This window comes from Phocoena sinus, chromosome 7 (assembly GCF_008692025.1).
Source record: "Phocoena sinus isolate mPhoSin1 chromosome 7, mPhoSin1.pri, whole genome shotgun sequence".
Lineage (NCBI taxonomy): Eukaryota > Metazoa > Chordata > Mammalia > Artiodactyla > Phocoenidae > Phocoena > Phocoena sinus.
This window is the reverse complement of record NC_045769.1, coordinates 64,905,110-64,918,163: the sequence shown is the minus strand read 5'-3', so window position 1 is coordinate 64,918,163 and position 13,054 is coordinate 64,905,110. Positions and strand designations below refer to the sequence as shown.

The window sequence follows — 13,054 nt, the reverse complement described above, 5'->3', positions numbered from 1 at the left end:
GTCAGGTTTTGTTAAAAGAAAAAAGAAAATCTGTCTACAACGTAAATGACAGGCAGAGAAACGTACCTGAGGGTCCTGCACAGACAGGGACTGTATCTGCTTGGGTATGCTGCTGGCGTTCACTGCGATCTGTTAACAGAGCCACCGTTACAGCACGTAAGAACACCAAAATAAGACGTGAAGCTCAGTGTGGTTACAGTAAGTCTCAGTTATCAGAGACAAAAATCTTAAATAATTTAAGTAATTTTAAAGCACCATTTCCCAGAGTGTGGTCCTTTGACTACTTGCATTGGGATCACCTACGACACACGTTAAAGATGCCGGGGCACCATCCAGCCTACGATTCAGAATTTCATGGAGACAGAAGAGAATCTGTATCTTTAATAAGTGCCCCAGGTGATCCTTAGGCTTTTAGAGAACCACCAAGCTAAAGTGAAAAGGCAGGGACTATTTGATATTTTAAACCTGATAACAGAAAGATGCCCAACGACCATTTTTTTCTTGTCACACAACTTCATCTCAAGTTAAGGGCCCCTTAATGAAAGGATGTTAGGATTAGCACAACCTGCCCCTTTAATCATTACTTTGAACAATTTATTCACAGCACTGGATTTCAAAAATATGTAATGGTAGCTGGATTTTTAAAACACATTTTCCCCAAAAGAAAAGCTAGAGTAATAGGTTATATTTTTCTCTCCAAGCTGGAAACCTGATCCTCATGTGATATCCAAAATATTTCTGCCTCAATCCCTACTTTTGTGAACTCTGCCCTGGAACAAAACTTGAAAGGCAAACTAAAAGAGAAACAACATTGACAAAGAATGAAAAATATATATTATTCCCTAAACTTACTATCGATTCTAAAACTATCAGAAGTCATCAGAAACTCTTTGTGGCAAGAGTTTTCTAAAGTTTAAGAGCGTAAAATTCTTACTCTCTCTGCTCCCGCGAAAATAACTCTGTTAGTAATGAAGAAATAAGGGGAAGTATACCCACGTCTGCAGTTTCCTTTGAACTGCATCCAAAAACAAAGCTAGACCGATAGATGAACAGATGGCTGTGCATGAGATGAAGTATAGTAATGGCAGAATCCAGGTGATTGCTGGGTGGATGTTCACTATAAAATGTTTTTAATGTTGCAATATTTTGGAAGATTTTCATATTAAAATGTTGGGGGGAAATGACTATGTTAGGAGAACAAACAACCTGTGTTCATTAACCAGCCGGAGGGCCTTGGTCTATCCCAAATGATCTCTTGTAAAGAATTTTTCAGACTGATTCCACAACCTTTTTTTTTTTAAGCTTACATTTTTTTCCTTTTTATTTTTTATTGAAGTATAGTTGATTTACAATGTTGTGTTAGTTTCTGATGTACAGCAAAGTGAGTCAGTTATACATATATATATTTTTTATATTCTTTTCCATTATGGTTTATTACAGGATATTGAATATAGTTCCCTGTGCTATACAGTAGCACCTCGTTGTTTACCTATTTTATATATAGTAGTGTGTATCTGCCAATCCCGAACTCCTCATTTATACCCCCCCTTGCCCCTTTGGTAACCGTAAATATGTTTTCTATGTCTGTAAGTCTGTTTCCGTTTTGTTAATAAGTTCATTCTTAATTAAGGTTTGAGATACTACCAAAAGCCACATCACATCACCTACAGAATATCCTACCTTTAGTCCAAGAAGGTTTGTAATATGGAAAATTCTCAATGGCATTTACTAGAGGTGACAACTTCTCTTTCCCCTGGCGAGGCCCATCTCATGCCCTGTCCCTCACTCCCGGACAGTCAGGGGCACAGAGAGCTATTACCTTGCAACCTCACTGTGTAGATGTAACCCTGCACGTGATGAAGAAACCAGTCTCCGGCTCCCACTGGGGCAGGAAATGTGCAGAGATGCACAGGAGTGCTGGAGAGCGAGGTTCCCTGCACAAAACATCTTCCTTGACAACCAACTGCAGTCTGCCAAATTTCACCATTATGGACCCCATTCTATCAGTTTAGGGCATGCCTTCTGGGCATGCATTTTTAAATGTAAAAACTTACAAGAAACCTAACACATTAAGCAGCTGTCGTTCATTAACAGTATAATATAAATTAGTCTATTGGAATTTTTAAAAATTTTAAACAGTTTGCTATTAAGAAGGATACTTGAGAGAATGGGTGTCTTGATAGCAGGGGAAGAGAAGAATAACAGATTAATGTTGGACACGGCCCTGGAGACAGGCCTCTGGGACTTAGTGAAACAGGAAAGTACCTTGGAATAGAGACAAAAAAGGGACAACATCCACTTTCTAATTTTTCATAGTGCTCTATCTAATCTTCTCATTTTCTGTTTTTAAAAATACTGTAGCTAAATGCACTGTGTTATCCTGGATTAGATCCTGGGACAGAAAAAGGATGTTAGTGGACAAACTAATGAAATACAAATACAATCTGAGATGTAGCGGATAGTAACGGTTTAAAACTGATAATAATAATGATAGTAAAACTGATGGTTTTTTAGTTGTGACAAACACGTCAGGGCTACGAAAGAAATTAACGGTAAAAGAGCATGGATGAAGAATGTACAGGAACCCTACAGAGTACACTATATCTTTGCAAATTTTCTGTAAACCTAAAATTACTCCAAAACAAAAGGTTTATTTTTAGAAATACAGGAGATTCTAAGTTTAACAACAACTAGTTGGAAAGCCAGTCACCTGTAATAAGAACACCTTTTAGAAAGTGACATCATAAAAGCATCAAGCAAAAGCCGTCTGTGATCCAGTACAATCAATTTGGAGGGAGAAATCAAATCTTTGCCTCCAACTACAAATGGGTATAAGACAACATGAGAGCTGACAGGCGTCTGGAAAACACAATGTCATCGGAAATAATTTCAAAAAGCTAAAGGCAGTTCTAACAATCATCCAGCAATTGCACTGAGTAACATAAGCAATGAACTTAGCTTTCACACTGTGTCTAAGCTCTGGTAAAATTCACTCAAGCTAAATCCACACCAAATGGATTTTCTCCTCAGAACAAAATATCACAGCTGGGAAACAATTAACCTAGCCTAGATCTACAACAAAATTCTTCAATATACCTGTCATGGGCCCTACAGGGCTTCTGTCATCAAACCTGGCACCATTACACTTGATTAAATAAGGACAACTTTTCCAAGGGATTTCTGAAATGTCTTAGTTGTTTTTTGTTTTTTTGTATGTTTGTTTGCTTGTTTTGGGGGTTGCTTTTTTTTTTTTTTTTTTTTTTTTAGACTTCTGATAGACAGATATTTAAAACAAATCTTCAGGTATTTGCAGCACTCAATCTTCCTGGATTCCAGTCTGGACTTCTGGATTCAGAGCGATTAGTGCGGTTTTCCTAGTCAGTGGGTCCTTCATCCTAGTCACGTATCAGAATCACATGAACAGATTTTTTAAAAATCAGAGTTGCCTTGGACATCGCCCCAAACCACCAAATCACAATTTGATTTGCTGGGTCTAGGGATCTGCATTTTTAAAGCTTTTGGTTTTTCTGATGTGGAGCCAGGATTGCAAACCATGTTTTCATGACCCCTAACAGAAGGGCTACTATAAACCGAGTGGTTCCTTAATAGAAGCCTTGGAAAATGTCCTCCTCACTTAAATGAAACCAAAAGAAAGTGTGAATTGAAACATAAAGTCAGGGCTTCCCTGGTGGTGCAGTGGTTAAGAATCTGCCTGCCAATGAAGGGGACACAGGTTCGAGCCCTGGTCCGGGAAGTTTCCACATGCCAGGCAGCAACTAAGCCTGTGCGTCACAACTACTGAGCCTGCGCTCTAGAGCCCGCGAGCCACAACTACTGAGCACATGAGCCACAACTGCTGAAGCCCACGCACCTATAGCCTGTGATCTGCAACGAGAAGACACCTCAATGAGAAGCCCATGCTCGCTGCAACCAGAGAAAGTCCGCATGCAGCAACGAAGACCCAATGCAGCCATAAATAAATAAATAAATAAATTTAAAAAGAATAAAAAATAAAGTGTTACTTTTATATAAAAAATTAAGGTATAAAAATTGCTTAAGACGTGTACTGATTATTTTGGAGACTGACAAAAGGATTCCAAAATCACTGGTCAAAAAGAAGATCAAACCACAACAATGAAAACTTTTTATAAAGCAAAAAAAAAAAAATCAATAATGAGATGAGCAGCTTCTGGGGAGAAGGCCCTCTTCTGTGCTTTTGTATAATTCCCACAATGCCACAGTGCCTAACGCAGCTCCATGGGAAATCAGACCCAGATTAAACATTTGTCCAATTAACTAGCTTCATTATTATTGTTATATTATTAACCTTTAGTCTCCACTGGCTTCCACCATCCAAGTGGAATAAGATACTAAATAAATGAAATTAGCATGAATTATTTACTTATTACAAACTAATAATTACTAGTAGGTGACAAATACTTTGCAAGGCTATTTCTTAAAAACCAGGTTAAGAACACACTAGGACCAATTTCTCACAAAGTTTGGCTACGAATCTCATTAGACAAGTGGTGTAACTCTGGAACTTGACATTTTACACTGGAATTTCTCATCTCCAAATACGGTCCCGTACCAGGCACATCTACCCAAGGTCCCTCTGGCAAATACCCGACCCTTGCCTTCTCAGTCTTCTCCAACTAGTGCTGTAATACCTGGACATTCTGCCTATACTTCCAGGAAGCCAAATAGCCCCTCACAAAATAAGCATTTCTAAAATGCCCCTTCTTTATTGCAGCATCTCACTCTTAAGTGTGGAACTACTAAGACTACTTTTTCTGAACTTCAGCTCGATTATAAAACGTCTTCTGATCCTTCCCCCACTTCTTACCTACTTATAAATATGACAGACCTATTCAGGCACTTGTTTAGAGTCTGATTTTCAGTGCATACGTTTCCATGTCACCAACAAATACATATAGCATGTCTACTAGATGCTAAGGGAACATGGACATGAAAAAAATACTATCCCCAGTCACCTAGTGGCTTATAGTCAAGTAAATATCTCAACTGCAATTTAAATGACACGTATTACTGAAAAGCTTATTACGAAGTAAACACACTGGCATTTCAATGTGCCATTTAGTACATCTTTTCCCTTTAAAAGATGTTTAAAGGTATAAGGTACACTGTCTGAGACTGTATACAGCCTTTTTTTCCAGCTTTGAGGTCTAACTGACAAATACAATAAGATATTTAACATGACACAGCTTTGGATAACAGCTATAAAAATCCCAAATCAGCAGATTCTGTCAATCACAGTTCTATGTACCTATGCTTTATTTATATGTGCGCCCCTCAAAGTGCGTACACAAAAAATGTTAATGGAATACAGTTGGCAATAGCAAACTAAATGCTCAAGAAGAAAGAAATGGTTAAATAAACCATTTTGACAGGTAATACTCCTCAGCAGTTAAAAATAAAGAGGTAGATCTATAGCAACTACTGTGGAAAGATTTCCAAGATATAAGGCAAGATGCAAAATTTTATAGTTTTTATAATCTCATTTATATTTTTTAAATGATATGCTAGACTTCTTTATGTACATATTTGTATGTGAACGAGCATGAAAGGTCTGGAAGAAAACATTGCAAACTTATAACCTCTGGAAAGATAGGACAGTCACAGGGGTAAGAACGGTAGCAGGATAAAAGTGGTCCTTCAGAGTTATTTCTATTTAATTCTCCCATACCTTTTTACAACTCTTTTTTGGAGCACAGGCTCATGGCCGCTGAGCGGCCATGGCTCATATGGGATCTTCCCGGACCAGGGCACGAACCCATGTCCCCTGCATCGGCAGGCGGACTCTCAACCACTGCGCCACCAGGGAAGCCCTTTTACAAGTCTTTATGTGCCTCTCAGTAAGGCCTATCCAGACTAACCCTTTTAAAATTATAAACCCCTACCATACTACCTCGCCCTCTACCCTATTCTATTTTTTTCCATTACTCCTATTCCATTGTAACAAACCACATAACTTACTTACTTATGAAGGCTATTGGATATTGTTTATCTACTCCCATTGGAATGGAAGCCCCACAAGGACAGGGATTGCACTCTGTTTTTCTCACTGATATATCCCCAACATCTACTAAAACAGTGCACACAGTACACACATTTTATATATATAATTTATATTTTATATATATTTATTTATATATAATTTGTTTATATAATTTATATACTTTATGTTTGTTGAATATTTACATATTCAACCATTTTAATTCCCTTTATAATAGATTAAAAAATACTTTTTGCTTCACATCCAAAAAGTGACTTGGTGTGACTGGTAAATCAGGGAGCTACTTTAATCAAAAGCTGAAAGGACACAGGAACCAACACTGAAGAGATTCTGAACACAGCTCAGGATGCTGAAACGTCAGCTTTGCGAAAAATACCCCCAAAAAACCAAAAACAATAAAATGGCGTGGGAAGCTGTGTAATAGCAGATAGAGCTGGTGATGCCTAAAGTTTGGGGGGAGTGTTTACATTCAAACTAATGTATCCTTCCACAGAAATAAGAAGCTTATCTATATGCTTCCTTAATTATAAGCCAGTATGGGAACAGACATATGCCACTGGGAAATCAAGTGAGTTTAGATACAGTAAGGTGCCTAAGACTTTCAAATTCCACTCAAGAAGGTTGACAGGGATGTTTGATGAACAACTGACAGCATGCTATACACTACTCTTTTTCCTGTCTACGAAGAAAATACGTTTGCCAGAAAGGTACTGCTATTATCCAAATAACAGATCAGTTGTCAGAGCAACTGCAACGAGTACAGAGTAAGATATTCTCAAAATAAACTTAACAAATCCTCATGAGGAAAGACCTACACCCATCAGCCTATACTAGTAAGGCAGAATTCCAGTGAATATCTTCCAACGAAAATGTCCTGCAGTGAACCAATAAGGAATGATTTTTGAGTCAATGACGCTACTTGAATCATGTTATTTTGTTCTATTTCTAAGGAGAACTGACACTTTTAGTTAGTCACTCTTAGAAATAGATGAAAAACCTTGATCTGCACTTCACTCTAGATAAAACAGTGGGCAAGAAGACGGCAGAGTTCATGATAATGGGTTAAGATCATTGCAAAAATCCAGCAGGATATGTGTGTAGCCAACATGTCCTACTGTGGAGCACACCACCATCCTTCTAACTTCTTGATCAAAGCTCATATTTGATGTACGAAATAGAGAGATTAATTCATATGATAAATATAGGAGGAAACAGGATCTGAAGGAGAGTTACCAGTAGGAGGCTGGCAGACTGAAAAATCCCTAGGAAAGGCCCATCAAGGAGGCATGAGAATGAAGAGACCAGAGCTGGGGTGGGGGAGAATGACAGGGGGAAGAGTGGCTTGTAGCTCTGATGCTCTCTTCTTAGATGGTGCAGCTGGTTATTGCCACTTAAAGCAGAATGATAAGATTTACTCCATTTAATTAAAAGGAAATTTAAAAAGAAGGTTGGGATGGATATCATCTGTAGCCCGAAGTCTTCTGTTTTCTTAAAGAGAATTTATCAAAGTACACATTAAATACTAGATTTGTAAAATACTTGGAGCTATTTAAATACGCTTAAACTTCCTCTAGGAGAATGAGGAAGTCCTTTGAACTACAGTCATCATTAGTCATTAGAATAATTAACCAGTGGAGGAAGTAAAGTTAATCAAAAGATGACCAGTTCTCAAAGGGAGGCTGATGAAAGACTGTTCCTTGCCTACTAAGTTACCCGGGAGATTTAAAAATCAAAACCAACAAATTCAACCTAGAGTTCCTAACCATGTTAATATCTTGCTTTATGGTAAACTAAAAATCTAGGAGACATTTTCCTGTATGCCTAGTATGTTCTCTAAGTGACAGTAATCCTAAGAATTAAGATGAAGTGAGTAACTAATTTGTGCTAAGAACCCCACTGAGTGCTTCATGTATGTGATTTTATCAATCCTCACAGCAATTTTATAAGTATTGTGATCACCCCCATTTGACAGAGGAGTAAACTGAGGCTCAGAGAGTAATCTGCCCCAATATACACAGCTCCAAAGTAACTCAGACAGTATCAAGACCTGCAAAGCCTATGTGCCTTTTCTTTTTTTTCTATACCACGAGAACAAAATTTTGAAGGTTCTTCCCCAAAGAGATCAGACTGATACTTGTGGGAGGAGGCTGGGGGGGAGACGAGGCAAAGAACTAAATAAATAACCACCACTCACCTCTGGATTTTCTTCTTTTACTCTTCGTGACTGTAAAACAATTACATATTCATTAGTACACACACGCCCCCAAAAACACAAAAATAAAATTGACACAGGTTAGAAAATCATCATCAATGTCATTTTACCTTTTCTTGCGAAAACGCAGCTTTCCCTTCTTCACTTTTTTCATCCATCTCGTCGTCACTCCACTCCCAGTCACCGTCTTCGGTTTTATGAAGGTGACCGCTTGACCCCGGAACTCTTCTCACCTGGACCAAAACAAATCCACCCAATTCTTCACCAGCTGAACACAACCTGTGTTTGCGGGTGCAGCTCTTTGGGTTACACAGCATACGCTTACCTTGAAAGTAACCTGAGTGGTTATGAATTCAGGGGTAACTAGCAGTGAATACCCCAAAAGACTACACAGCCTCCAGACTCCTACACTCATCCTCTTTCCAAAGATATTAAGTTCTTGAAATGTTTTACTCTATGTGTGTAGAACAAAATATTTTGGAAGAGTATGACACACGTCAGCCATGAAGGATCAAGCCCATTTTTCACTTTGGCTTCAGTTAACACTGTATGAATCACTACATGTGAAAGTCCACGTGGTAGGTTTCAAAACTGCTTAAGGAAATGCATGCAAGCAAGAGACTGAGGACTAAGGGAAGACAAGGGATTCAGGCAGTCTAAAGAAGAATACTAGTCTAGGGCATCAGCCATCTACAACCTATATCAAAGAAGCAAATACCCTTCTGTTGCCACCTTGCTCTTTTTCAGAACCTGACATCACGCTTATTTTCCCAGGATTCTGCTCAACCTAGTTGAGCAAAACAACACAACATCAAGACTATTCTTAACACACCTTTCGCGATTGCCAGGAACACAGCAAGATAACCAGCAGCCGTGTCACATGAACTAAACAGATGATAACAATTTTCTGCCATTATTTCGTATTTTTTTGAGCTAGGGTAGAGATGTGGTCCACGGGGAATGCTTTCCACGTGTCTCTGTGGTTGAAAAGGCAAAACTTTTCAAAGGAGCGGATGACTGAGAATAATGAGCCTCTGACCAAAGTAATTTGCTTTAAAAAATGGACTGAGATGACTCATAGCGCCATAGAGAACAGAGTTGTGGTTGCCAAGGTGGGGGGAGAGGGGGAGGGAGAGGGAGGGACTGGGAGTTTGGGGTTGGTAGATGCAAATGGTTACATTTAGAATGGATAAACAACAAGGTCCTACTGTATAGCACAGGGAACTATATTCAATATCCTGTGATAAACCATAATGGAAAAGAATATGAAAAAAGAATGCATATGTGTGTATAACTGAGTCACTCTGCTACACAGCAGAGACTGGCACATTGTAAATCAACTCTACTTCAATTTAAAAAACAGAGCAAAACATGGTCTGGGACGTGGTTAAACAAAGCAATGTAGCAAGCTAACATGACGTGAACATAACCACCAGTGATCCACTGATTCAGAGAACCGCAAGTGGAAAGGGACCTTGGAGACTGTCTAGTCAAACCCCCTCACTTTACAGATGGGAGAACGAAGGCCCAGAAAGTGACCCAAGATATCACACAGGTGTAAAAGCAAAATGAAGGCAAGAAAAAAAGCCTTCAGATTGCCATTCAAATGCAAGTTTTCCTATGCCGCTGAATGGTAACTGTGAAAAACCAGCTGTCTAAAAATGTCCTGTGACGACTTTGAAAGAGTATGACATGAAGACTATTTTCCATAATAGAAACTATCCAGTTATACCGCAGGAAATTCATGAGTTCCAAGGGAAATACCACAGGATTTAGGTGTAAAGTAATCATTCACACATGTTGGATCAATGTGACGTCATAAACAATGCAGACCTGGGGTTGGGTTTGATTTGAAGGCATTACCATGTGGAACCTGTACAAGTAAGCCTGACCACTTGGTCTTGAGCTGCCACGTAGAAACTTAAAAAACAAGCAAAAGGTTCTTACTCATAATTGCAAACGGTTGTGCTCAATTTTTTTAAAAAGCTTTTTTCTCCACTAATTCACCTTCAAAACACTTAGCACTTAGTAAAAACTCCTTCTGTGCTTGGCAAAAGATATTTTTTCCACTTGTGTTTTGAGTCATTGGAAAGACCTATTTAATGACAGTGATTTTATTGATGCTTATAGATGTTGGCAAGGTACTGTAGAAAAGACGCTGAAATGCACTTCAGGGTTTTTAGAACAGACTGCTCATTTGAAAGTTACAAAGAAACAGATAAAGAAGAGATCTTCTGTTTGACATATACAGTAAAATTAATTATTTTCTTAGCAACACTAATCACGACGAGAGCAATACGGAGGAAAATCTGATAATGACATTAAAAGAAAGCATTTAAAGCCACATCTACTACAAAACATACTATCAACTAAGAAGTGAGAAGAAAAGTAAAACTGTGGATCATAAACAGAAAAAAAACTCTACCTTCACTCAGACTGTAAAACCCAAGCACGGTTGACGAATTAGTATTCAAGTACTCATTCAAAAGATCACACCAGGGAAATCTATCTTTCTGAAAAGACATAGTGCAGCTTCACACCCTAAAACTTAGTTTATGTTTTTTCCTCTCGCTCTACGTTTACAAAAGCTGTCCGTTTTGTTTCTTCAAGTGGGATCCAACTACAGACAATAAAATGGCCAACTTCTATTTCTATTTTATTTTATAACCCTGACTGTGTCCCTCCTCTTAGTTTTATTTGCTGGAAGAGAGAGATAAAGCAAAATGTCTAGGATTATAGCCTCAGGCATTGAAAGAAATGGTGGGATGGGCCTTTAAGTAGTAAATATTGATTAAACAAATAAATGTCGAAATTAAGACAACGAACACTCAAAAATCTAGGTAGCATAAAATACTGGTGTAAGCGTAGCAAGAATAAGAATACAAATTTATTCCTTAAGACTGTTGTCTCCGTTTATTGGAAAGGAAAAAACTCGCAGCATAATTTGAAACCCAGGTTTCACAGTGTACTTATGCGGCATTGACCTCTGCAGAAGAGACCAAAAAGCAATTTTACAAAATTACATCCTTGTAGGGAGTTTGTAGGGATGACAGGAAGCTTTTAGGTCTTGAGCCAAGGCAACTAAGTTTCACATAGTTTAAACAAATGGGGTTTTTATTTAGGAACTGAAGAATAATCTACAAAATAGATGCTTCAAAAGAAGATGCGTAAAAGCTTCTATCCTCCCCCATCCCCTACCGTGATGAGCATGGAGGTTACCCACCCTCAGAACTCTGATTGCATTCCTGTTACGTCGCTCTTATTCTATTAAATGGCTCACTCACTGAGTGAAGCCAAGAGGTGGTTGAATGAAATTTTTTCTCTGTTGGCGATTTAAAAAAATAACCCAGTGCTTCTCAGAGAAATGAGCTCAACTTAAGTGACAGCTAGAGCGTCAAAGAAGCCCACAAATTCCTCAGGTCAGAGCTGGCAGTAGCAAGGTTAGACAAAGTTTTACATGCAATAACATTTATTCCCAAAACTGGGAATAAAACACAATTGAGCAGTTCTATTTATACCATACCGCTGAAAAGGAAAGTAATATTATCTTCTCTTCCTTGAAACAGCATTTTTATGAAAATCCATTAAAGAAATGAAGTTCTGATTCCCACAAAAAGTCAGGCTCCACCAGACAGATAGAGGGAACAACGGTGTGGTTCCCCCGCCAGTTCTTGTGGCCATGGAGTCAGGTCAGAGGCAGAGCCAGGATGGGGAGGCCAGGGAGAGGGAATGGCAGCAACAAGGGACACAGTCCTTGGATCTGTTCCGGGACTCATCTTCCCAGGGGTGCCCCTTCGAACAGGAGCTGTCTATAAATACCAGGACCCAGGATCTCCATACAATATCTCAGGTTGCCACCTGGTCCAAGACGCCAGAACAGGAGGAAGGATGTATACAAGAGAGTACAAGAGAGCCAACGGAAGCACTTTCTATACAAGGGGTTAAATATGTTAGAAGTGCAAGTGTGTTTCTCTAACACACTCCTGAACAAAGGATGAATGTGACCCAAAGAAATACTGACCACAGTTCAGTAGAATTCGTCTCAGTACTGCATGCCCTTCCTCCCAAGGCACCGGCCAGCTACTTCCATGGCCACATAACTTCTCCCTGGAGTGGTATTTCAGGGTCTCCTTGGAATGGTTTTCCCGTCTCTGGGAATCCTTGTTCTCCACTTCCCCTCCACCTGCCGGACAAACTACGAGCCTGACTGTATGTAGCCTGAATCCAAGATGGGGAGCCCACCCACCTCACATCTGCCCACCAAGGACACCGTGGACATGGCAGAAAGCAACACCCAGTAACTTTTCTCTCCTCAGGCATTCTACTAACCAGAAGTAGGAAACATGTTTCTAATCAACTGCCCTTCATAATGTCCTTGAGGCACAGCCAAGCAAACAAAAAGCCTTCTAAATCATCAGAAACTAAACACCAAAAAATAAAATTAGACTCACCAAGTTTTCAGCAGTAAATGTTTGCCTGTCCCCATAGCTTATACTCTGACATTGGCCCCTGTGCCCACCAGCTCTCAGGCACCTCCGTCCCACACCTACTGCCCGGCCTTACTGTGCTCTCGGGCCCTCGGTCTGCTTCCACCTCTTCCATCAACCCCGCCTGGCTTCTCCCGTATCATATAAAGCCTGGAGCCCACAGCTGACGCTCTTGAGGCTGCACTTGTTAGTCCCCCATGGCCCCGTGCCCATTCCTGGCCGCCCCACACCTGGAGGAAAGCCTGGGCTCAGCCTGAGCCAATGGAGAGGAGGCACCCTGCCTGGTGATGTCACAGGGGACCACTGGCCACTCCTAGT

General features: G+C 39.7%; 1 protein-coding gene across 1 annotated transcript in view; it reads right to left on the bottom strand.

Moving 5' to 3' along the window:
* STK39 (serine/threonine kinase 39) overlaps nucleotides 1-13,054 on the bottom strand; it is a 307,498-nt gene that overhangs the window by 118,663 nt on the left and 175,781 nt on the right. Inside the window, exons 11-13 of the mRNA XM_032638323.1 lie at nucleotides 8,360-8,482; nucleotides 8,232-8,261; nucleotides 67-129 (exon numbers count right to left, since the gene is read on the bottom strand). Of these exons, the coding sequence (XP_032494214.1) occupies nucleotides 67-129; nucleotides 8,232-8,261; nucleotides 8,360-8,482 (216 nt within the window). The remainder of the gene's footprint in view (nucleotides 1-66; nucleotides 130-8,231; nucleotides 8,262-8,359; nucleotides 8,483-13,054) is intronic.